This window comes from Pelodiscus sinensis, chromosome 1, assembly GCF_052426305.1.
Source record: "Pelodiscus sinensis isolate ZL-2025 chromosome 1, ASM5242630v1, whole genome shotgun sequence".
Classification (NCBI taxonomy): domain Eukaryota; kingdom Metazoa; phylum Chordata; order Testudines; family Trionychidae; genus Pelodiscus; species Pelodiscus sinensis.
In genome coordinates, this window is record NC_143052.1 from 210250650 (window position 1) to 210275378 (window position 24729).

At 47.5% G+C, this 24729-nt stretch overlaps 1 protein-coding gene across 1 annotated transcript; it reads right to left on the bottom strand.

Annotated features, from left to right (window-relative positions):
• Positions 1-567: 567 nt before the first annotated feature.
• Positions 568-22489, bottom strand: LOC102456751 (organic solute transporter subunit alpha-like). Its single transcript, XM_006112514.5, has 8 exons — positions 21987-22489; positions 14920-15071; positions 14733-14806; positions 13141-13299; positions 10512-10623; positions 9501-9647; positions 4026-4131; positions 568-1766 (listed from the first exon to the last, which is right to left on the bottom strand). Exons 1-8 carry the CDS (start codon positions 22051-22053, stop codon positions 1579-1581), a joined length of 1005 nt encoding a protein of 334 aa, XP_006112576.1. The 5' UTR covers positions 22054-22489; the 3' UTR covers positions 568-1578.
• Positions 22490-24729: the final 2240 nt, after the last annotated feature.

Here is a 24729-nt window from a genome sequence, read left to right on the forward strand (position 1 = left end):
GTAAATCCCCATATAAACTAGGAAATTGATCAGTTATTAGCAACAGGTTCCAGTGAAGCAACGCTGAAAGCCAGTTAATTTAATGTATGGAACAAAACAATTTCCAACATCATTATAGAAAAAACATGACTTTTAGAAAATGATTTTGTCCCATCTGCCCTAGCAATTGAACTGTTTCCAACCCCAATTCATAAGAAGACTTGTTGGCTCTAAATAGTCTATTTGCCCCATGGCGAGTCCCATGAAGTCACAGTCAGCAATTAGAAAATACTTGTAACTGCCATCTCATATGGATAGGTATTAGATTACAGGTATGGAAGTAACTATGCAGATTGCTGTGGTAAAGTATCTATGGCCTTGTCTACATTAGGAAAATCCATCATGTCAGAAAATGTGTTAAAGGGAGCTCACCAACCAGGTGTGAGAGGCATGCACAGAATACAAGTACTTTCTCCTCACTCCCTGATAGTCCAGGGAACGGGATGAAAAGCTAGCCATGTCCCGGAGTGCACTGCTGTTGCCCACCCTACCCTCCCCAAATTCCACCCTTGTGCAGAGGTACACCACCAATAGAAACCGATGCTGTCAATTAGGCGGCTGTGAGTGCTCTGCTAATCGGCTGGGCAGCATGTGAATCTCTCCTGAGTGGCTGCCCAAACTCATGGCTTACATGGAACACTCGTTGCGAGAGCTGTGTCTGCTGGCAAAACTCCCAGCTCTGAAGTAAGCAGCAGTGCAGAAGTCAGGGTGGCATGGTATGGGCTGAGGGGTGCTGTGTGCTGGGACTTTTGTATTTTTATATACAGTATTATAAGCAAGTGAGGTGAAACATGGGCTATCAAGACAAATCAGACTCCTGCAAGGGGTACCATAGTCTAGAACGGCTGAAAACCGCTCGTATAAATGACAAAGGAAAAAGTGACAGCCCTCATCCAAGAACGTATCGACTATTGAGGTGGACAGGACAAGCAGGCTTTGTGGGGTTTGTGAGGAGATATTTACTGAGGTAGGTTAACTGTTGTGGGCTTGGTGGAAAATATGAGTGTTGAGGAGGGATTTGAACAAAGAGAGTGTGGGCACCTGAGGTGTTGGAAGACGTAGAGAGCTCCAACTGTGGCAGTGGCTACCTAAAATTAGAAAAACACAATAAAGATAAAAAAAGAGAGTGAGGCTAGGTTCATGGATCTTGTCACATTGTATAAACACCATAATGTGTTCAATTCTGTATCATATCAATTCGCATTTACACCACAAGGTTCAAACAAGATGATAGGATTCAAACTATCTGACAACTACATGCAATTACATGGACACTGAAAACTCTTGGTCCATGTCTGTATCTCTGGAAAATAAAGGAGGTTTATCCTCCCACTTTTTGGTACTTTCTGTCCAGATCACACAAATTTATACCAGAAGTTGTTCCAGCTTGGATAGCTGGTATTTGCCGTATAAGGACACAAATATTGCACTGCGTGTCTCCTCAAGTAAAGCATATATATTAGTCAGAGTCTTGCCATGGGCAAGTTGAGCTGGGCTACAGGTATTGTCCCAGCTCTCACAAGACTGCTCATCCATCTTCTAAACATTTTGGATTCCATCTTCCAGAGCTTTGCCATTTAGGTTGACCTTGGTGTTCTGGTTGTTGTCCTGAGTTTCCTGGTCAGTGCACTCTGGAAGGTCCAGATCATCATATCTTTTCCTATACACCACCCTTGAGATCAGTGTTATCAGAAACATTTCCATTATGAGGAGCTGTTGGTTCATATCTGACAAGAGAAAGCAATCATATCAGAACTGTGGAAGAAGAGAACAGTAGGTTTAATTCATGCCCATTTGCCCAAGGGGATTAAGCACTGTCTTTTATTTTCCCCCAAGTTGCTCTGCCCTATGGCCATGCCCCCAGTCCATCCCTTCCCTTGAGGCCTCACCCTCGCTCCACTTCTTCCCACCTCTGCTCTGCTCTCTCCCCAAGACACTGTTCTCACTCCATCTCTGCTTCAATTCTCCTCTGTTTCTCCAGCCCACCACTCACTGCTCAACCTTTAGAGCCTCCCCCAGCTGCCAAACAGCTGATCACTGATGCCACCAACCAGATCTGACTGGTGGGGGTTGAGCACTCCCTGTTTTCCTTCTGTGGTTGCTTCAGCCCTGGAGCACCCATGGAATTAGCACCTCCAAAGCTAGCAAGTGGCTGTTGTAGCCCAGGTGAGATTCACCCCTGCAGAGGGTGACCAGGATTTTCAGGCTAAACAGTCAAAGTTCCACAGAAGCTCCGAAGGAAAAAGTTGCCTTATGATGGGTTGAATCAGCACATCTCCTGCATGCCCGGGCCACACCCCTCCCTAGCAAGTGTTAGCTTGCACACTTGAGGGGAAGGCTCCTTGTTCCTGGCTCCTTCCAAGGATGAGACAGGGGTTGTGAGCACCTGCTGCCACTGACTCCTATTTCTGGGAGAAGTAGCAGCTGGGAGTCCTGGTTCAGGGTCGCACAGCTGGGCGATGGGCGTAAGTGAAGTCTAAAGCGTGGCCTATATTTAAAAGTTAGGCCAGCAAAGCTATGGATCTCAATGGTGTGAACAATTCACGGCCTGGAGTGCCCTAGCTATGCCAATTTAGCCCCTGGTGTAGATGCGGCCTCGTTGATGGAAGAATTCTTCCACTGACCTGGCTACTGAGGCAGGCAGATTACCTTCAGGAACAGAAAACCTTTTCCCATCACTGTAGGAAGTGTCTACACCAGGGGCCCCAAACTGTGAGGCATATTGTGACATTCTGTACCCCTAAGTAACACCCTGGTGCCCCCATATTCACCAATGTTATGTAATTGCAACAAATCTTATACAAAATACTTCACGACAGGTGTCAAGGAAAAGGTTTGGTTTGCTGACTGTGATTATTCTTTTTGGAAGCATGTGTCATTTTTGTATCTGAAGTTATCCATATAGACTATGAGCCAATATTTTAATTTTGTTTACTCCTGGGTAAGACCCATAAAGAAAATTTCCTCCAATCTAGACAACACATTGTGAATAGACTATTCAAGGTAAGGGCCCAACAGTAAATGCAATGGGTCTCAGCATCTGGTTAGCAGCTTCATACTCCTCCTACCACACTCTTTCCCTGTAATTGTCCATAGATCAAAGAACCAGTTGGTGGCACCTATTAACACTTTCCAATGGAGTGTGCCCAGTCATGGGCTGTAAGTAGCCCTGCCTCTAAGCAATTCACTCCAATTTGATCCTCTGGATATGTCTAGACTACAGAGGTTTTTTCTGGAAAACTGTAGTTTTTCCGAAAAAAACTCTCGTCCACACCGCAACTGTGTTCTTTCAAAAAAAAAAACTGAAAGAACAGAGGGGTTTTTCCGACATTGGTAAACCCCTTTCTACGAGGAAGAAGCCTTTTTCCAATAGAGCTCTTTCGGAAAAAGGCGTGTGTGGATTGGGGAAGAGGGAGTTCTTTAGAAAGAGGAAAAAACACAGGTGCCTTGGTACCCATCCCGCCCATAGTCATCACAGCTTATGTGCGAGATAGTGTCCATTCAGTGTGGACGCTCTCTGTCGAAAAAGCAGATGGCTTTTTCAATGCTCTTTAGCAGTCTGGACGCTCTCTTTCGGAAGAAGTTTTTTCAGAGGATCTCTTTCAGAAAAGCTTCTTCCAAAAGAAGCCTGCAGTCTAGACATAGCTTCTCAGTAGTTCCCCCAGAACTCTCCTGTAACACAGACACTTTTTAAAATCTCATGGCTTTTAATCCTAATATGTGTTGGATTCTTTTTCTTTCCATCTGGTTTCTGTGTTGTTACCACTTTTATCTGCAACCAGGAGAACTAGACAGTTTTTGGGGGGGGGAGTTGAAATGTTCATGTAACTGCATGAGTACAGGAACCAGAGGTTTAGGAAAACACCAAATGTCACAACACACACATTACAATCAAGAGCATTGACTACACTGATTCCAGGCTTTCATCCATTTAAAAAACAACCCCATTTAAAAAATAATCCCGCTCTATGGCCAAAAGCACCTACATGCTCCTCTTGCTTGAGAAGGCAGAGGTGGTGCACAGGAAATAACTCCTTTCAAAGCCAGGATGTTGATGATGGCTGCCTGTAGTTGGCTCAAAATGAGGACAAACTGTGAAAAGAAACAAAGAAAAGGAGATTAATGCTTCAGTGGCACAGAGAGGCTGTATTTCAGCAGTGATTTTGCTTTCATGAAGAATATAAACTCCTCTTTCACGTTGATTATCTCCTCTCCTCATCTCCTACCCTGAACCTATCTCTCCTGCAAAATAAATCTTTTGGTGAAGGCAACACCTGCAAGTCTAAATCTACAAGTCTGACTACTGAAAGAAAACAGAGTAGGATCAGATATGAAGGCCAGCTCTGGTCATGCAGAACAGATTTTAGAGCCAAGTTATCAGAATAACGGCTCACCCGATAAAGGAATGTTTTTAAACAAATGCGAATGTGATCTAAGAATCAACAGTGCTTTAAAGTGTGACACATGCTTAGTCTGCTGGCCTTAGCCATATATTTCGGTGGGCATTTGAAATATTTAGAGGGCACATATAAAGAACCACTCACTAGCCTGAAAAAATGAGGAATGCAGGTCACAAAGTGTTTTTTATCCACAAAAGCTTACATCCAAATAAATCCATTAGGGCATGTCTACACTAGGAAATTATTCAAAATAATAACTCCCGAAATAATAATTTTGAAGTAGCATGTCCACACTGTACGGCACCATCGAAATAGCTCAGAATAATTTCAGAATAGCATGTCCACACTGATTGGAGCCTGTATCAGATTTAAAGCCCCTGGAAGCACTCCAGGGAGGGCACCACGAGGACGGATGCTTCCTGCTTGCTGATGCTAGCTAAGAGACATGCTTACAGGGGCTCCTCTCTGCAGCCGTGTCTCACACATCACTCCACCACTACCTAGCCCCTTGCAGGACACCAAATTCATACCGCGTGCTCTGGTTGACCTTGCACAGAACTTCCAACGTGGAGCCGGAGCTGCTGCAAAACAGTGCTCACAGGCATCATGCTGCCCCTCATGGCGCAGTTCGTTCAAACTGCCCACGTGCTGCTTCAGGACACGACGACCAGCTTCAGCCAGAGGACTCCTTCACCCAAGCCCTGGCGCTCCTGCTGCAGCAAATGATCCTCAATCCCCTGCACACTATGGAACTCTGCGTCTGGTAGAAGGAGACCAGTTCTGACTGGTGGGCCTGCATCGTCCCGCAGCAATGGGATGACCAGCAGTGGCTGAAGAACTTCTGCATGTAGAAGGCCACTTTCCTGGAGCTCTGCGAGTGGCTCGCTTCTGCCCTCAGATGACAGGACACTCAACGGCGACCTGCCATTCCCCTGCAGAAGCGTGTCGCCGTCCCCCTGTGGAATCTTGCCACACTGGACAGCTACTGCTCAATAGGGAACCAGTTCGGTGTGGGAAAATCCATGGTCAGGGATCCTGCAGGTGGTCAAGGCCATCAACACCATATTGCAGTGGAGGGTCATCACTCTGGGGAATGTCGACTCCATCGTGGACGGCTTTGCCACTATGGGCTTCCCCAACTGTGGTAGGGGCCATAGACGGCACGCACATCCCCATCCTGGCCCCCAACCACCATGCCTCAGACTATATAAACAGGAAGGGGTACTTCTCTGCGGTGTTGCAGTCCCTGGTGGATCACAAGGGACAGTTCATGGACATTAACATCTGCTGGTCAGGGAGGTGCGTGACACCTGCACCTTTCAGAAATCAAGCCTGTTCCTGAAGGCGTACACCAGCACTTTTCCCCCTGACTGCATCACCATGGTCTGGGACGTGGACATGCCCATATGCATCCCCAGTGATGCAGCCTACCCCTTGCTCCCCTGGCTTATGAAGTCCTACACGGGCAACCTGGATCCCACCAAGGAGAACTTCAATGATAGGCTCAGTAGGTGCCGCATGGTGATGGTGTGTGCCTTTGGCCACCTAAAGGGAAGGTTCAGGAGTCTCCTCACCCACCTAGACCTTAGTGAGTGCAACATCCCCTACGTGGTGCCAGCATGTTGCATGGTCCACAACCTGTGTGAGAACAAGGGGGAGACTTTCCTGCCAGGGTGGAGGGCAGAGGCTAATCAGCTGGCCATGGCATACAAGCAGCTGGACACCAATGCCACAAGGGGTCCCTGCATTGCCCCTGTGTGCCTTTTCTCCCCCACTCCTCCCTTCCCCTGCCCTGCCTTCCCACCTTTCCCCTCCCATGCAGATCAAATAAAAAAAGTCTTTTTTGTTTGAAAAAACAACTCTCTTTGTTTATTTGGGGGATATGCAACAGGGGAGGGACTGGGGAAAGAATCTGGAATGGGTGAGGGGGGAGGAAAGGGAAGGAGGTTCTGGGATGGGGCTGGGACTGACACCTGCCTTAGGTAGCTCAGCAGGCTTCAGCTGCCTGAGAGGTCCCTCTGAAATGTGATCAGGGGCCCCAGTGGCCCCTGAGGGGGCTAGGAGGGGAAGCCAACGGGGGGACTGTGTGTGGGGATTTGGGGGGCCAGGGAGGTGGCTGGTGGCCTGCTCCATGCACATGGCCATTCGCGCCATCACAGAGGTTATGGAAGAGCAAATGGCCTTATGCTGGCAAGCCAGCTGGTCCCAGAAGGCCCTCTGCTGCTCCCAGTCATCCTAGCGCTCCTCCCAGTCAGTGGCCCACTCCTGGCACGCCCCGTCAAACCCCCGATGAGGGACTGGAGGCCAGCCAGCTGGTCCCTCACGAGGTCTTCCCGTGTTCACTTCCTCCCGCGGATCCCGTGAAGTCAGAAAGATGGCGTGGAAGGTGGGGGGTGCACCAAGCTCGCAGCTGGCCCAGCTGTGAAAAAAAGTAACAAGGGCAGTCATCCCAGGAGACACTGTGTGTGAAGCCCAGCCCTAATCTGCGCCGACACCAAAGGTCTTGGTTCAGATGATGGCGACGTGCTTCGAGCAAGGTCATCTGTTGCCTAGACAGTGGGTACTTTCCTGCAGGAGCACGGATGTCCGAGGGAAGCCTCGCTACACCCATGGCCCAGAGACAAGCAGGCATGGGAAGGTGCCAGCCAGGCCAGGAGCAGGGATGGGGCGGCTCAGCTTCCTTCTGTGCCCAGGATGTGCCAGGTCCAGCAGCAGCGGCATCCCACAGGGAGAGAACTTCTATCCCTGGCCGGTGGAGAAGGGGGGAAGGGGCGTTGAGGGAAGGGTGTGTGAGCAGCAGAGATGGCTTGCTGGAGAGAGTGCTACTGGGGTTCCCTCCTCTTCCTCCCCCTGGCAGGTTCCCATGCAGAGGATCAGTCTCCTTTGCATCGCTGCACTTGACTGGCAGCAGAAGCTACCCGAGTGCAGGCATGACTGTTGTGTGTTTCCATGACTCCAGCCTCCTTAGGGATGGCTTGTCGTAGGAAGGTGTCCCACCACAGAGGCCAGAGTAAGGCAGGCCTGTGCAGGAACCTTGTGAGAAGGAGCGAGGGGTTCCTGTGTGAGAGCGTCATAGGGCTGAGTGCTCCGGCCTGGCTCTTCATGTGTACCCATGTGCACAGGCTGTTGTGCGACCCCCCCGGCCAAGAAGGCCAAGAGAGGAGAGCACAGCCTCTCACAGCCCACCCCTGCCCCTATATAGTGAAAGTTATGGAACTCACCTGACATGCCTTCACCAGGATTGTCTGAGGCCGGGGAGACATCCGGGGAGGGCGGAGGGGGTGGCTGGCTCCAGCATGAGAAGCAGCTTCTGGCTGGCAGGCATGGTGGCCTGGCTGGCCTGCTCCTCCTCCTCCTCCACAACCCCGCCCTCATGGGTGTGAGGAGCCATTCCAGAGCATCCACTCCTCTCGCTGGCCTTGCTGTACGACTGCCAGAGCTTTTTTATTTTCATGCGGACCTGGTCAAGGGTCTATGTGTGTCCTTTTTCAGCCAGGCTGGTGGCCATATGTAGACATCCGCATTTCTCCTCCGGGTGTGGGGATCCTGGAAGTGGGTCTCCTCTCCCCAGAGTTCGATAAGGTCCAAGATCTCTGCACCAGTCCAGGCTGGTGCCCTTTGCTGGCAGCCATGGGGGTGCAGAAAGAGCGCTGGAATCGTCCATAGCTCCTGCGATGGGTCCTGTGTGGCACGGGGCCGGCAAAGCTCTCCTCGTGCCACATGCCCTTTGCCATCTGCCTGCGGCTGTAAAAGCTCTGCAGGAGAAGGGGAGCATTGGAGACACCAAATATGGCCAGAAGTGCAGCTGTGAGAGGCCTCTGGAGGCCAATTCATTTGAAAAAGCAGCAGCTGAGCATCCACACTCAGGCTATTTCAAAATAAGCGGTATTCCTCATGGAAAGCAGGAGATGTTATTTCGAAATAACCAGCCCCTTATTTTGAAATAACGGGCTTGGTAGTGTGGACGTGCCGCTTATTATTTCAAATAAGGGGAGTGTAGACCAGACCGTCTTCTCTGCTCTTTCACACTGTGGCACCGCTGGGCCAGTGGGACCCAGTGGTGGATGTAACCCTGTTTTACTGCTCCCACTATATTCCCTCTTCTTGTTTTTCTCCATTCATCCCTCTGTAAATAAATACCTCCCTGTCCTCTATTCATTGTACCTGCCGGTGTGTATGTGGTTATGGGGGGAGGCGGGGTTCCCATGGAGTGGAAGGGAGTTTCCCTGCTGCACCCCTGCACATACCCTTTCTTGGCCAGAGCTGCCAGCAGAGCAGACTCCATTTTGGCCATGAGGCATTAAAGTTACAACTTAGTGGGACTTGCCCTAGAGCAACTTAGTGCAGTAAACTGCTCAGCTGTGAGCCATGGTTTATAGTTCTTACCTTTGTATTTACACCAGGGTTTTACACTGCCCGCTAACACCTAACACAGATGGAAGGGCTGAATAAGAGGATCCTGCCTCAATCCTTTTTTGAGGCTGGAGGTACCTTTCATGGATTTCTTTAATATAGAAAATGGATGGAATTAAATCCAGACCATATAGCACTAGATTCTATTTTCAGTGGTTTCCTGCCAACATTTTTATTATTGTCTTATTCTTATTTGTAAACTGGCCAAGAAAAATAACTAACATAACAAAAACAGCAGCATGTTGCAACAATTCAAACAAGAACCCCACCCCCAACTCCCTTCCAGATCCCCTCCCTTCTTTTAAAGTACACTTCAAATTGTAACGTTGTAGCACAGGATACACCATCTGTTAGGCTTCCTTTACGCTGAGAAAAGCAAGCTCAGCCCGAGGAAGATGGATTATAAATATTTCTCAGTTTTCAAGAATTATACAAAGACCAGGTGCAAGTTAGCACAAGTTGAGCATGAACCACAGATGAGAACAACACTTCAAAGAGAAACTATGACTTTAACCTTTGTATAGTAAATCTTAAATTACAGTTTTTGAATTCAGCAGCAATAAACCACACAGAAAATTCTGTCCAGGACTAGATTTATTCTATATTAGCAGCAATGCCAATTCTGAACTGAAATGTGAAGATTCTCACCTCATAAAGTACAAACTTAGGGATGATCTTCTTGCAGTTAAGGAGAACTCGAACTTGTTGAAACATGATTCCAATTGGCCATAGAGCAATGATTGTAAGGACACCGACAAAGCAGTTAATCCATATTGCAGCTCCATTAGGACTTAACTGAGAAAGCAAATTAAACAGGCATTTGGATAAGAGTTGGCAACTGTGAAGAGATAAAAAGCTTGTTTCTATTTTTACGAAAGATGCTATCAACAGTAGTGGCTGCTGGGATTTGCACTGGAAACTGCTCAGAGGACTTTTTACACACAGAGACTGTTTCACAAAGACTTTTTTTCCATTTTCCTTTTTTTTTTAAATAAATTTTTCAGTGGAGAAGTTTCATGAAAAAAAAATAGTCCTTGAAAGACAGTGCCGTCTAGTGAGCAAAGCTGGAACATGAGCTAGAAAACCTGGGTTCTATTCCTGGATCTGCCGATAACTTGCTATGTGATCATGAACAAGTCATTTCCCCTTACTGTGCCTCAGTTTCCCCTCTCACCCCACTCTGTCTTGTCCATATAGATTGTGAACTCTTCCAGGTGGGCACCATCTCTCGCTATGTGTTGGTACAGCACCCAGCACCTGACCTTGATTGAGGCCATCCATGACAGCTAAACGGGAACTCGAGTGCTAGCCTGTGGCTGCTGAATGCCTCAGCTCCCTGGCTCCTCACCGGCAAGGTGCCATGTTCTTGGAATAAAGCCTGACACTCCTTCAGCTGTACCTGAACCTGTTGTGAGTGTTATCTTGTTCCATAACAGTCAGCAGAAGCGCAAGGTGAAAGTACCACACTACCATTCTGAGCTAGGAGTCATTTACTCACTTTACACTGAGTTCACACAAATATACATGGCAGCACAATATGTTATGGAATGATGAACTGGGTCTGCTGTTTATAGGATGCTGGCTTGTACATAAACCTTGCCTGTCAAACCAAAATGTACAAGCTTGGTGAGCAATGGCTGATAAGAAATATTTACTTACATCAGAAAGGCTGTAGTTCCCATTGGTCCAAAGCACTATTGACAGAAACATTAGCACAGGTCGAAGGAAAGCCAATTGAAAGGTCCCCAACTTCAAGAGAAATAGGTTTCGTCTGACAAGTCAAAAAAACACCGCTGGTGAATACCTTGTTAATAAAGTTTAACAAAACTTCACTAGATATTGTTCAATAGTAGAAGCACCAAATGTTCCATGGGTCCTGTACATGGCTGCAGTCTGGCAAGGAACTTCTTCCAGCACTTAAATAGCTTGTCCCAAATTTTCTAATGTTTCCTATCACATTGAAAGATGTAGACACTAATTTAGCAGAACGGGCACAGAATAATGATTTTCTCCAGAGCTGACTCTCCAGCAGCAGTTAAATAGCTAACAGCATGATGTAAAAGTGAGGTACTAAATTAGCATCTACTAAGGAGCCCACAGCAGAATAGCTAATACCTGAAATATGCCATTAACTCCCACACTGCAGCCAAACTATCCCAACCTTCTGCTACAGTGGACAAATTAGTGCTTCACTATGAGCATTACAGTTAATGGCAAGTTACCACAGATCTTCTATGCTTGCCTACAGAGACCAGGTCACATAGGGTGACTTCTTCCTAATTAGCTAATCCCTAATCTTGTGGAAGTCCAAGAAAGCAGAGGCTTTGAAGGCTTAGGAGAGAGGATCAGCATTTTTTCAGAGTATTCCCCCATGAGCACTGTTCAGTAGCCGCCATCCACTCTTCCTCCACTCTATCCTTCTAGGCCAGAGGAACTCATCCACCTTTCATCACTTCCCTGCCTTGCCCCATCAGGGCAGCTGGTGCATACTTCATTCTCTTTAAGTGTCATAATCAGAGACCCAAAAACAGCCTTCAGATGTAATGTCTGTTTAAAAATAGCATAAGGAAAGGGCGCAGGGGAGGGGAATACACTTGCCACTGAGATACATGAACGCTGAAATGTCGGAGCTATCTAAGTGCACTCGGGGGAAGGTCCAGGTACTGCTCCCCTCTGCTTTGTCAACCTCATCTATTTCCCAGTTCTCACTTTTTGTCATTATTCCAGTCTTCACTGTTGTGCCTATAGCCCCTCAGCCACCCTAGCTAATGAAGTCTCAGCAGCCAGCCAGCTGCCATTTTAATGTGTAATGTGATATACTAATGAACCTTGATTTGTTATAATTGCTCAATTAATACAGCCATAATTACATCATTACCGTGGTAATTTTACTTCCGCAAATAATTACAGAACTATAAACGGTACAAACAAGTGTGAAATGGGCGGAGACAGGTCACCCGATTAGCCCTTTCAAGCACTTGGAGAATTGTGTGAAAAGATCAATTTCTAGCAGATAGAAACCTGCTACTATCCCTTCCCTTTCCCTGTCCTGACCCTTATCACTCTTATTTGCACTAGCCTGTCTTATCTATCATCCTTATTCGTTATTAAAAAAATAAGCTATGTTCAACCAACCAAGAGACACCTACAGGGGGAGCCAGAGAAGGCTGAAATTTTCAGGAAGCCATCCTTTCTCCTGGAGAAGTTTAGAGAACTCAAGTGTAAGTAGAAACCAAGAGCCTTCAAACCCCAGGTACCGATGAGAAGGAGCCCACCACAGTTGCAGGGGCCACATATGTCTCTGCACCATGTGCCCTTTGGGGGGCCCTCTACGTGCTGCCTGCACCAGCACAGCCCAGGCAGCTCCCAATGGCCAATGAAGCCTTCCTTGGATTGCACGGGGCATAGAAACACACCTGGCCCCTTCGAGCGGCATGCGGGGACACAGCAGGCAGGGTGCCTGCCCCAGGCTCCCGTTGGTCCGCAGGCCAGATCTGGTGGTTTGGGGGGCTAGATAATGGTTGTATTTTGCCTGCCTCAATGTAGGCCCATAATGATAATACAATTTAATACAGACAGCAGGTAGGGTTACCAGGTAGACTTCGCCAAAAAAACGGACACACTTGAGTGGGGGGGGGGGACCGGCCAGGAGGGGAACAGGTATGGCCGGGAGGGGGGCGGGGCGGGAACCAGAGCTGGCAGGGGGGGAGGGGTGTCCGGGGGCCAGCCAGGAGGAAGGGGCAGGGATGGGAGGGGGGGGCGGGAAGCAGAGCTGAGTGGAGTCAGGGGCTGCGGGGCTGGCCGGGAGGAAGGGGAGGGCCGGGAATCAGAGCTGGGGGGGGTTGAGGGCCGTGGCGCTGGCCAGGAGGAGGGGGGGGCCAGAGTGGGCAGGAAGCAGACCTGGTGGGAGGAGGGGGTGCAACCACTGGCTACAGCTACAGTCCCAGTCCCCACCCCACTCAGCTTTTGCACGCGACCACAGGCTCCCAGCACCAATCACGCCCCGCCTCCCAGTCGCTCCTCAGCCCTCGCCAAGCTTCAGTCCGGCGCCCCGCCGGAAATTCAGAAAATACTGGACACATTGCACATGTCCGGTATTTTCTGAATTTTTCTAGCAGACCGACGGTGCAAATACCAGACTGTCCGGTAGAAAACCGGACACCTGGCAACTCTAAAGCAGGAGATTCACAGTGGGTACAAGTTTTCTCTGAAACACAAAGAGCCAGTATCATACATGTGGCTCTGCTAATTTGTTGGTTTCTGACACCACCCCAAAAGCACAACTCACCTAGTGATGCGTACGTAAGGGAGACAAAGGCAATAGCAGCAGCAGGGACCTGTGCTGATCTTGAAACGATCATTTTCAAATCGCTTGAGAAATAACTTTTTACCTCCACACTCTTTAATCATCATCAGCAAGAACTTGTGGATCACAATGGCAAAAAAACTACCAGAGGAAAAAAGACTTCAGGTTAAACATGCCCAAAGTGCACGTGCTTTTTGTACACCAGCAGAGACACCAAGCTGTATCTCTCCCCAGTGCCCACGTGTATCTTTAACCATCCTGCTACAGGAATTGGAAGTGTTGATATTTCCCAACATCTGTTATGAATAGTAATATTTAGTGCTAATTGTATAGACACAATACTTCACAGGGATGGGGTGAATTAAGTATTACTTTCATTTTGCGGATTAGGAAACAGAGACATGGAGCAACTAAGTGATTTGTCTAAGGCCACATACCATGTTAATGGTCGAATCAGCATTACAACGCAGGAGTTCCTTGCTCCCACCCTACTGTTCAATCTATTTGGTTATGCTGCTTCTGCTTTTTTGTAATATTCTTCTACTAGTTGGCCGAGATCTCACCAATACAGTCATATTTGAAACTTTCAGGGGGTAGCCATATTAGTCTGTCATTTTAAAAACAACAAGTAATCCTGTAGCATGTTAGGGTATGTCTAGACTACATCCCTCTGTCACCAGAGGGATGTAAATTAGACATACCAAAATTGCTAACGAAGCAGGGATTTAAATATCCTGCGCTTCATTAGAATAAAAATGGCCACCACTTTTTGCCGATGCGGCAATTTGCTGGCAAAAAGTGGCAGTCTAGACAGGGATTGGTCGACAAGGAAAGCCTTTTCCAACTGATCCCTTATGCCTCATGCTCCACATTGTATTATTCCATCTCGGTCTCTTAGTAAATGCAGCCAAAAATTAATGAGGAGATAAAGGGGAAATTTGCAAAAAACATTTATATGAGTTAGGAACACAATTCCTATTGACTTGCCAATTGAACTTATGTTCCTAAATCACCTGGAGAGCTTTGAAAACTCCATACTATAGCTTTCAATCTTTCAGCCTCTGCTTCAAAGTTAGGGAGGTGCACCATCACCTCTAAGAAGCAGAGACCTCAATTCTTCATCTTCCCATTGACATGTCAGAGCTGTCAAACCTTCACACAGAGTGTTTATCTGGACATATGTGGAACACTGATATACTCATTGAAAGTTCACTTGCCATCATTAATAAAAGATTCATCATTAATAAAAGCACAGTGAAAAGTCATAGGTCAGAGTCTCATTGTACATGGCATTGAGAGAGAGAAAGGAAAAACTCTACTACTTCAAGGCTGCTGCCAATCAAAGAGATCAATTACATTCTTTCATTCTGCAGTTCCCTCACAAAAGGGGCTGCAGTACTGGAAATTAGATTTTTGTATTATTATTATTTTCCCTCCTTGCTAAGCCAGCTGCCAAGAGATTTCATGTCAAACTAAAAACCCATTATTAAATTTACAAAATGACTATGTTTACCTAGTGCTAGAGGCTGTTTAAAGGCAGGAAATTCAGGGTGCAGAGAAACAAGAATACATACACTGCTGCAGTGAAATCTGTAAACATTGTTGAGCGAGGAATCCACATCCCAATGCATGATGTAGTAGCTATCACCTGGACGGAAGACAGGAGGATGGCAGAGATAAAAGAGATTTGTGTGTTAACTACAGCATCTTTAGAGAAATAGTCTTTCAATATTTGATTGAATGTCTTTCTTCCCCGCTTACCGGAGCTGCTGCATTTATCCAAATAAGAATCGTCCTTTTAGATGCGGTGGTTTTCCTGTAGATATAGAACACTTCCTCTACAAACACCAGGTTGGCTAATAGTGTCATTAGAGTCAAGATGGCAAAGAGGAACATACCTGTTAAATCAAGGCCTGCACAAAGAAAAAAGACACATTTTATTTAATAAGTGTAACATGTTGTGAACTAATTGGCATTTTAATATGAACATGCAGATCATTGTTGCACTCACTGTATGTGTTTGCCCCAAATTCTTGGCAGTGGGCCTAGTGAGATGTCTGTTGTAAGCTTACGCTCTGCTGATTGGCTGTGTCTACACTGGGCCACTTATTCCGGAAAATCAGCCGCTTTTCCGGAATAAGCTGCGAGCTGTCTACACTGGCCCTTGAATTTCCGGAAAAGCAATGATGCTCTACTGTACAAAATCAGCTGCTATTCTGGAAAAACTATTCTGCTCCCGCTCAGGCATAAGTCCTTATTCCGGAACATTGTTCCAGAAAAGGGCCAGTGTAGACAGCCCAGTAGTCTTTTCCGGAAAAAAGCCCCGATCGCGAAAATGGCGATCGGGGCTCTTTTCCGGAAAAGCGCGTCTACATTGGCCACAGACGCTTTTCCAGAAAAAGGGCTTTTCCGGAAAAGCAGCCTGCCAATGTAGACGCGCTTTTCCGGAAAAACTGAAAACGGAATAGTATTCAGTTTTAAGCATTTCCAGAAATTCATGCCAGTGTAGACACAGCCATTATGTTTATAGTATTCATATGCCTGTATGATTTTTGTATGTGATGTTATGAGTAGATTATATTCATAACACTAGGGTTGTCTCTAAGCGCCGTGTGCTCCCTGTCCTTAGGCCCTGATTGGCCTGGGGGTGGGGGAGCGGCAGGACCTCCGTGGGCCAGATCAACTCACTTGGGGGACCAGATCCAGCCTGCGGAGGCCCTTTAGCCCTCCCCTGGTCTAAGGGGATTGCTTGTGTGACTTCTTGCTGGCCAGAGTGGCAGCTGAAGTGTTTGTTGTGATAGAGGATGGACCCCAGACTTGGGCTGTAAGTAGCCTTATTTCTAAGCAATTCACCCTGATTTGGCCCTCTCAGTGGTGCTCCCAGACCCGGTTATATTACACATGTTCAGTGTAGGAAAACATCCGAATGTTTTTGCACCAAACACCTCAGAAAGAAGTATTAGGCCAAACACCGGCAAAGGCTTTCTTAACACACTGACATTGACTTCAGTAGGATGCCTGATAGTACACCAGATTAAGCTAACAAATAAATCTTTGAAGGCTTTGGGTTTCAAGCTTCATATTCATCTTAGTGCATACACGTTTTAATTCAAAATGGGGGTCCTCGAGTTGCTAAAGTTCAAGAACTACTGCTCTAGGTTATAGAGGGTTCAAGAAGGTGTCTAATGGTGTCTGTGTAAGTGCCCCAGACATTTTAGGATAACTCAGCTGAAAAACAAAACCACCTTTACCTTCTTGCTTAGACAGGGCTATAGACAAGATGGAAATTCTTTGAATCTACACCAATGTCACTGGAAGGTTTGGGTCAATGGAGCTATGTAAAGTTTAACAGGATTCTCTCATTTTCTCTCCCAGTAGTTGTCCATCTTCCATTCCAAACACTATCCTGGCTGCAAGCAGGAAGGAGCGACCATGCTCGTCTTTCCCTCCCCCTCCCCAACTGGAGCAAAAGTGAAGCCAGCATCCTGACAACCTACTTCACCAAGGCCAGGAACCCACTGTCAAGCCTTCAATGAAGGCTTATTGATTAGCAACACTTGGCAAAGGACGGATTCTCGCACTCTCTTTGCCACTCAAAGAAGTAAGAAGTGCTGGACTGCACAGTGCTTCGTTGCATTCATTTCTGGTCAAGGTATAAATTGCTCTGGGAATGTACTGGTCAGTATATTCAAAAGCTGGAAAGACCAGATTGGGACATGAGCCTTTCTCATGTGACTTTGATAACTCAGTTGGAACAGCACTGAAGTTGGCAGAATGACATCTAGTGCAACAGGAAAACTGCTAACCCTCTGTATAACAGTTAACAAAGTCTTATTTCCCTTTTCATAGGACCAGCTCCTCGTGGATGCTGAGCATGCACAATTCCCCGCTGATGTTAGAGGGAGCTGCGTCTCTCCTCAGAAGTTTGCTGACTATATTTAGTTTCTCCATTGGCAAGTAATGTCTAGTCCTGCTCTCTGTTCTGCTTGCCACGGACAGGACACACGCAGTAATTAGTTTGCAGCGTCTGAATGTTTTTACACCAAACACCAACTTGTAAAACTCCTGCTTTTGCTGGTTTTTCAGCAGATGCCTTAGCATGGCCTTTCGGCAAGGAACATTTGCCTTGATTCAATAAAACAAAAACTGTCTTTGCTGATCATTAACTCTGTGTGTCAAAATGGAACAATGGACAAATGCTTTAATAAGATGCATAAACTGGAATGTATGTGCAGTCTAGCCAAAGGGAGGCCCCTGCGTTCAGGCTGGTCGATCCAAGCCCTAGATGTTAAACTAGTAAATGATGTTGCCCTGCTGCACAGCAATTTACTTAGGTTGCCTGAGTTCATCTGCCATTATAGTCTTCTGAATCCCTGGCTCAGAATTTCAGACTCTAATTGATCTCATTAGGTACTTTTCCTGCCATTCAGCCTGAGTTTTCCTTTTCCCACTAAATACCATAAACAAGTCTACTTCCTCCTTGGCCTTTCCTAGAGCAGCATGAAATGCCTGTTCCTAACTTGAATTCAGTCTGGTCTGCAAATATTTAGTGCTGGAGGGACCCAGTCAGGGATTCCCAGTTAGCTAGGCACTGAGTACACAGGGGGCGGGGGGAGAGAACCATTGGAACAAACCTGATCTGGTTTTCAGCAAAATTTTATTTTTAGTCATTGGATTTTTGAATGAAACGCATCTTATCTGCATAGCCTTTGTCTTCCATTCCCAACCAGCATCACTGAACACATTCTGTGTGAGCTTAGATGTAAGGCAAAAGCCTTGCTTTGTATGTGTACTAGAAAGCCTACCGCACAGTTATGTCACTGAATGATTGATTAATAAATGTAGATTCATTAAAAAAAGAAGCTTGAGCCTCCAAGCTGCCCTGAAGTTTGACAGAAATAGCAGTGAGCAGGCCCACAGCCATATGCTGTGACAGTCTTGTGTAAGCAGGACAGCACTGCAACGTAATTCCTTTTTTCATTAGCCATTCTGTTTCATGCAGACGTCTGCATCATCGCAAGTCTACAGAACAACCACTAGGAACAGGTAAAGCAGCAGTCTAGAAAGGGTTAAGCCAAAGGGTTCCCTATGTATCAAATGGCTGGGCAGGGTATGTAAGGAAGCTGAGGATGGGAGCACAGGTAAGACCGCTGTCACCTAGCTGTGGAATGTGTCCAGCATTTTCAGTTGAGTTGTTGATATCCTTTTGTTATATATGATAAATCATAATCTGAGAAAAGGCCCTTAACAAGGACTTACCCAGTCAGGGCATTTGCCTCCTTCCCTTGGCTGTTGAAGTTGCATAGCTGCCAACAGTTACTCACTGTGAACATGACTAGGAGATTAAGTGTGAATAATAACTAAGCAAGGCACTCCAGACAGCAGCTGTACATAATGCCATGAAATCCAAGAAGTTAGGCTTTTACAGGAAATACTGCAGCTGTGTTGTGTTCCAGACGAGATCTGGAAATGCTGTCAGGCCAAAGTGGTAGCCCATCTAACTTCTGCTCTTCCATCACTGTAGGCTCTCAGCACTGCATGCATCCGGAGCAGAAACTACACAGTAGACGACTGTAGAATAAACTGCCCAATTGGGGCATTTCTTTCTAACCCCATCAATTAGTCTTAACCTCAAGTACGAGAGCTCCCATCTAATGCTAAATGAAACAAGCATGTCAGACCTGCAGATGTTCTCGTTATCTGTGTAAATGTCTCAGCTTTTTTCTGAGCCCTACAAACCTTTTGGCCAAGCATTTTGTAATGGACCCCACAAAATGCTGGGCAGTAGGAAAAGATTGTTTAATTTCTCTAAACTCATTGCTCTGACTGCACCAACAACTTCCACAAACTTCAGTTTTAAATCCATACATCAAACAGACTGAAGATTCCAATCTGGAAGTGGTAACAATTGCAACATCCAATCAGATGCCAGCTGAGTTGTGACGAGCCATGCACTGACATGTGCTTTCTTACGCTTGCTCGGTAATTCAGCTGAGCACTTATACACAACTGAAACGTTACATAGGCGGAGCTGCTGTAGGGCTTCCCTCGAGAAGCTATCTATGCCAATAGCAGGGGTTCTCTTGTCAGCATAGGTAATCCACCTGCCCGAAAGCTGGAGTAGCTAATTCCATGGAAGAATTCTTCCGTCAGCCTAGCACTATCTACACTGGGACTTAAGTTGGTTTAACCACATTGCTCAGGAGTGCGAGGGATGGAGCTGGATCAATATCATTTTCTAGTGTAGACCAATCCTGAGTCTACAGTCTCTTCAGACCCTCCAATCCTCCAGTAGGAAAAAATAAGGCATGTTTTCTTCTGCCAGCCCTCACATTCTGGCTCACTGTCTTCACAGACTCTAAAATTCTCCTCTTTCTCATGCTGTGCCAGTTCAGAGGTAAGAGATAAGCCAATGCTGACATGATTTAAAGTGTGCTCCCTATTGGATTGTGTTCTGTATTGAAAAAAATAACAAGGACAAAACAGAAATGCAGTTTGTCAAGTCGGCCTTTATTCGCCAAACTGCTCTGCTTAATTGTCTGCTGTCATTGACTAGCCACTAATACATCCTGACTGCAAGAGCCTTTGGTAAGCACTCTACATGCTACATGCTCACTCTACTCAAGCTAGCACCTAAAACTAGCAGCGTGTCTGCTGCAGCCTGAGCTAGCCACCAGGAGCCGGATGGGATTGTGCTAGCCTAAGAGGCCACCCACATCCTTGTAGACCAGAGGTGGGGAATCTAAATGCCTGGGGGCTGGATTTGACCCCCAAGCTTGCCTGGATCTGGGCCCTGAGGCTTGGGGCTTCCCCCCCCCCAGCAGTGTGGACCCTGCACCAGCATTGCCCAGACTCCACAGCCCCAGCCTGCTTCTGCACCCTAACACCCTCCCTGATCCCACAACCCAAAGCCTTCTACTGCATCCTACCTCCTTCCCAAACCCTGCACCTCCACTTTTCTCCTGCATCCCCATCCATCCAGCCCCCAGCCTGATTCCCAGCAACCCCATCCCACACACTGAACCCCTCATTTTTGGCCCCACCCCAAAGCCTGAGGTGGGGGCTCACAAAATCTACTAGCCTGGGTCCCCCTAGATTCTGGTGTGTAGCCTCTGACTACATCTGCATGAGCTGGGATACGCACCTAAATGTAGAATGCACCCTGAAAACCCTCACACTCCTCCACATGGGCGCTGGGTAGCAAAGGCAGCGGAAAACTATGCCTCCCCAAACAGCCTTGCATGGCCCTGTCCTTGCTCCACTCCCAGGCTCCCTCCTGCTTGCTCACAGTTCCCTTCCCTCTCTTCTGTGGCCAGAAGCTGGGGCAGGCAAGCTGGGGCCAGTGCACACAAGACCTTGCAGGTGGAGCCCCACACCCCCACCCATCCATTCTCCTGGCAATGGAGCCGCCCGCCTGCCACCCTGGGGCCTGGTGTGCTCCAGTCACACCACCCACCCAGTGAGCGGAGGCTGGTGGGTACAGGGGAAGATGCACATGGCCCAGGGGCTGGGTATGCTCTGAGCTTTGGGTGGGCGGGGACAAGGGGCAGAAAGGAAGGGGTGGGATGTCAAGCGGGGGGGGGGGGGGCTGTGGACTAGCCCCCCCCACAGGCACTTTCACCTGCTGCCTGTGCTACCACATCCCTTCATGTCACTTTTGTGTCATTTTTGTCTTAATGTATCTTTTTTCAAGAACAACTTAAACAGCAGAATGTTAGAATGAAAGCAGCTTTGACCCCCTCCCCCCTAGTTCACTCAGGCCAACTAGACTGACAGCCTCACTCCCCCCACCAAAGCCAGTGCACAAAGCACCCACTTCCCTATGCCCTGTGTCAAGGCAGTCCCCCTTCAAAGCTGTATCTAGGATATGGTCTTAACAGCCAGCCTTGATCACAGAAGCCATGTTACCGGAAAAGCCCCCACCCCTAAGATGATGGAGGAGTAAGAGCCCTGGGCAAAGAGATGAAGATTGAGAGCCCTTCCAGTAAAAGGTACATGACTGATCCACCTCCAGATACCTAAGTGGGATTTGGACTACCAAGAATGGGAACATCGCTTCCCCAGATTGATCTCAGGCTTTGGTGAACTACTTTAGTACTAAGAAAAAAATTGCCTCCAAAATAATCATGGTAACACCCTTGGCCGGGGAGGGGCATTGGGTTAGGGGTTTTCATGATTGGAATCCCTTTCAAACTGCAACCCAGCTTCCTCCGCTTACAGGTCACTACACACAACGGGACTCCACGGCTCGGGGATGTAGCTGTGCAGAGTCTTTCAGTGCGGACACATTGTCAACTACTAACTCCCTGGAAAATCCCCCGCCCGCGCACACACACACACACACACTCTCACACACACACACACACACTCACACACACACTCTCACACACACACACACACACACACTCTCACACTCTCACACACACACACACACTCACACACACACTCACACACACACTCTCACACACACACACACACACACACACACTCTCACACACACACTCACACACACACACACTCTCACACACACACACTCACACACACACACACACACTCACACACACACACACACACACACACACACACTCACACACACTCACACTCTCTCACACTCACACACACACACACACACACACACTCACACACACACACACACACTCACACTCTCTCACACTCACACACACTCACACTCTCTCACACTCACACTCTCTCACACTCACACACACACACACACTCACACTCTCTCACACTCACACACTCTCTCACACACACACACTCTCACACTCACACTCACACACTCACACACTCACACACACTCTTACACTTACTTCCTAGAACCTTGTGAGAATACGGAGGCTCATTTGCAACGCAGACAGGATCGGTGCCATTCTCCATTTCAGAGCTGCTCTCGGGACGTGGCCCCTCTGGCTGGCGGGTCCGGGCTGCTTTCTTTCCAGGGTTCCCCCTCCGCAGCCGCAGGCGTGGGAATGGGGATGGCTGAGTAACAACGCGCTGCTACGCTCTTTGCTTTTCCAAGAAGGGGCCGGGGCGCGCTGCCAAATGTCAATTTCCTCCCCTCCACCTTGCGGCTGGGTGGATTCTCGCCTGACCGAAGTGCCGCTTTTTCGCTCCCCTTGCCAACAGCGCTGCAGAATGAGGATCCGGTTAAAGATTCCCCCAGGGAACTACCGGGGGTTGGTGACCTGGCGGTGAAGTCCTGTGATTCAGCGCGCACAGCAGAACTGGGGAAAGGTCTAGGGAAAAGAAAGCAAAACAAGGCTACGCTGGGTTAGTCGTACATTGGGCAATTTACACTCTTGCCCAGCGCATTCCCGACAGCCCGTCCGCAGGGAGGTGCCCCACTCACACACTTGTGTCCTTGTCCCCTGCTGCTGCCTTACTCGCTTGCTCGCTGCTGTAAGCGGAATACAGTGAAGTAAGATGCCCCTGCCTCGCAAGACAGACCCACAGACAGACCTCCCCACCGAGTTAACACTTGCAATACAAGGTCCACGCTTCCGAACTTCCATCCAAAATCTGCTCAGGGTGGTTAACAGCTATTTCATGGCCAGCACCTGGCTTGCTGCATGTGGAGAAAATGTGCTTTTACTGCAGGCTGACTACATTCGTTAAACACGGCGAGGAGTCCTGTGGCACCTTATAGACTAACTGAAGTGTAGGAGCATAAGCTTTCGTGGGCAAAGACCCACTTCGTCAGATTCATCTTTGCCCACGAAAGCTTATACTCCTACACTTCAGTTAGTCTATAAGGTGCCACAGGACTCCTCGCCGCTTTTGCAGATTCAGACTAACACGGCTACCCCTCTGATACTTGATGGCTGTGTCTACACTGGGCCACTTATTCTGGAAAATCAGCCGCTTTTCTGGAATAAGCTGCGAGCTGTCTACACTGGCCCTTGAATTTCCGGAAAAGCAACGACGCTCTACTGTACAAAATCAGCCGCTATTCTGGAAAAGCTATGCTGCTCCCGCTCGGGCATAAGTCCTTATTCCGGAACACTGTTCCGGAAAAGGGCCAGTGTAGACAGCCCAGTAGTCTTTTCCGGAAAAAAGCCCTGATCGCGAAAATGATGATTGGGGCTCTTTTCCGGAAAAGCGCGTCTACATTGGCCACAGATGCTTTTCCGGAAAAAGGGCTTTTCCGGAAAAGCAGCCTGCCAATGTAGACGCTTTTTTCCCGGAAATACTTATAATGAAAACTATTCTGTTTTAAGCATTTCCGGAAATTCATGCCAGTGTAGACACAGCCGATTGGTTAAACAGTTCAACTTCAATCTACTGTACTTCCTCATTTCTCAAATGCAGTTAGAAGAAAGGCTTGAGAAGACATGCTTCAATTGCCCCCCTCAAGTTTTAACCTATTTACAATCCACCATGGACAGTTGCACTTAGGAGAAGGGCAGTGACAAAACTACTTTGCTTCTTTTCACAAAACTTTGAATCTAATCTTCTACCGCAGGCCCTTTGCCTACTTGGACAAGAGCAGTTCTTTCGGATTTGAGCCCTCCTTTCTTTGTTTTATGCCTAAAAGAGGACACGCTACCACCCTCCACACCTCCAAATGGAATTTGGAGAGAAATGTACAAGGAAAACCTTAGGGTTTCACTCTTCTCTTCACTCCCCACCCAGCAGCAGGCTGTACCTTCCACAGCACCTGAAATGTCAGCTATTGTCACTTTTGCAAGGCTTTGACAGAAACATTTTAAACCTAGAACAAGAGCGACACTCCGCATGTATCTCTCTGTAGGCTGCTAGGGACAGGGGAGAGTAATAGATGCATTTTGGATCAAATCATGGCCCTGCTAAAGTGTAAAACTACCACAGGCTTCACCCCTAAAGGAATGAAAACATGGGGAGAGGAAGAAACTTTTTATCTCATTTTTTAAAATGATTTAACAGGGCTGGATTTTACTCACAGTTTAAACCACACCGTTTTGATCTGGTTTTGCAAGTTCCTCCCGTATAAACCAAAACTACCTTTTGCATAACAAAAGAGGCGGGTATACATGCAGAGAATTTCATTACAATGAAGGCAGATGTGTAAACTTGAAGAAAAGAAGAAACATTCCAAACCATCATTTTGTTTTGCTTTGTCAGTTGGATCTCTGTAGCAGGTAGGGCTAGTTGGGATTTTTTTGATGGAATTATTTTCCAATGGAAAACTCATTTTTTGCACAAAATCGGCATTTTCCACAGGAGACTATCAGTTAAGCTGCCATTTTGATTTTCTATACAAATGGAATGTTTTATTTCAGAATGGTTTGACATGATTCTGAATATCTGGCCATGTAGAACCAAGCCAGGACTCTTTGTGTGGAGTCAGTTCACCATTAAACTGCATTTTCCTAATTGTGGCACATTACTTTATGGAAGTGGGCTCTTGTTTTCTCCTGTGAGCTGAGCTTCCTGTCCAGACTACATCTTCCGTGATGGAATACAGTGTACCCTTTGACTGAGCATGATACATCATAAAAGTACCCTAACAGGGCCTGCTTTAGGAAGTGCGGGACCCAATTCGAACCGTTTCAACGGGTCCCCGGCAGCCAGGAT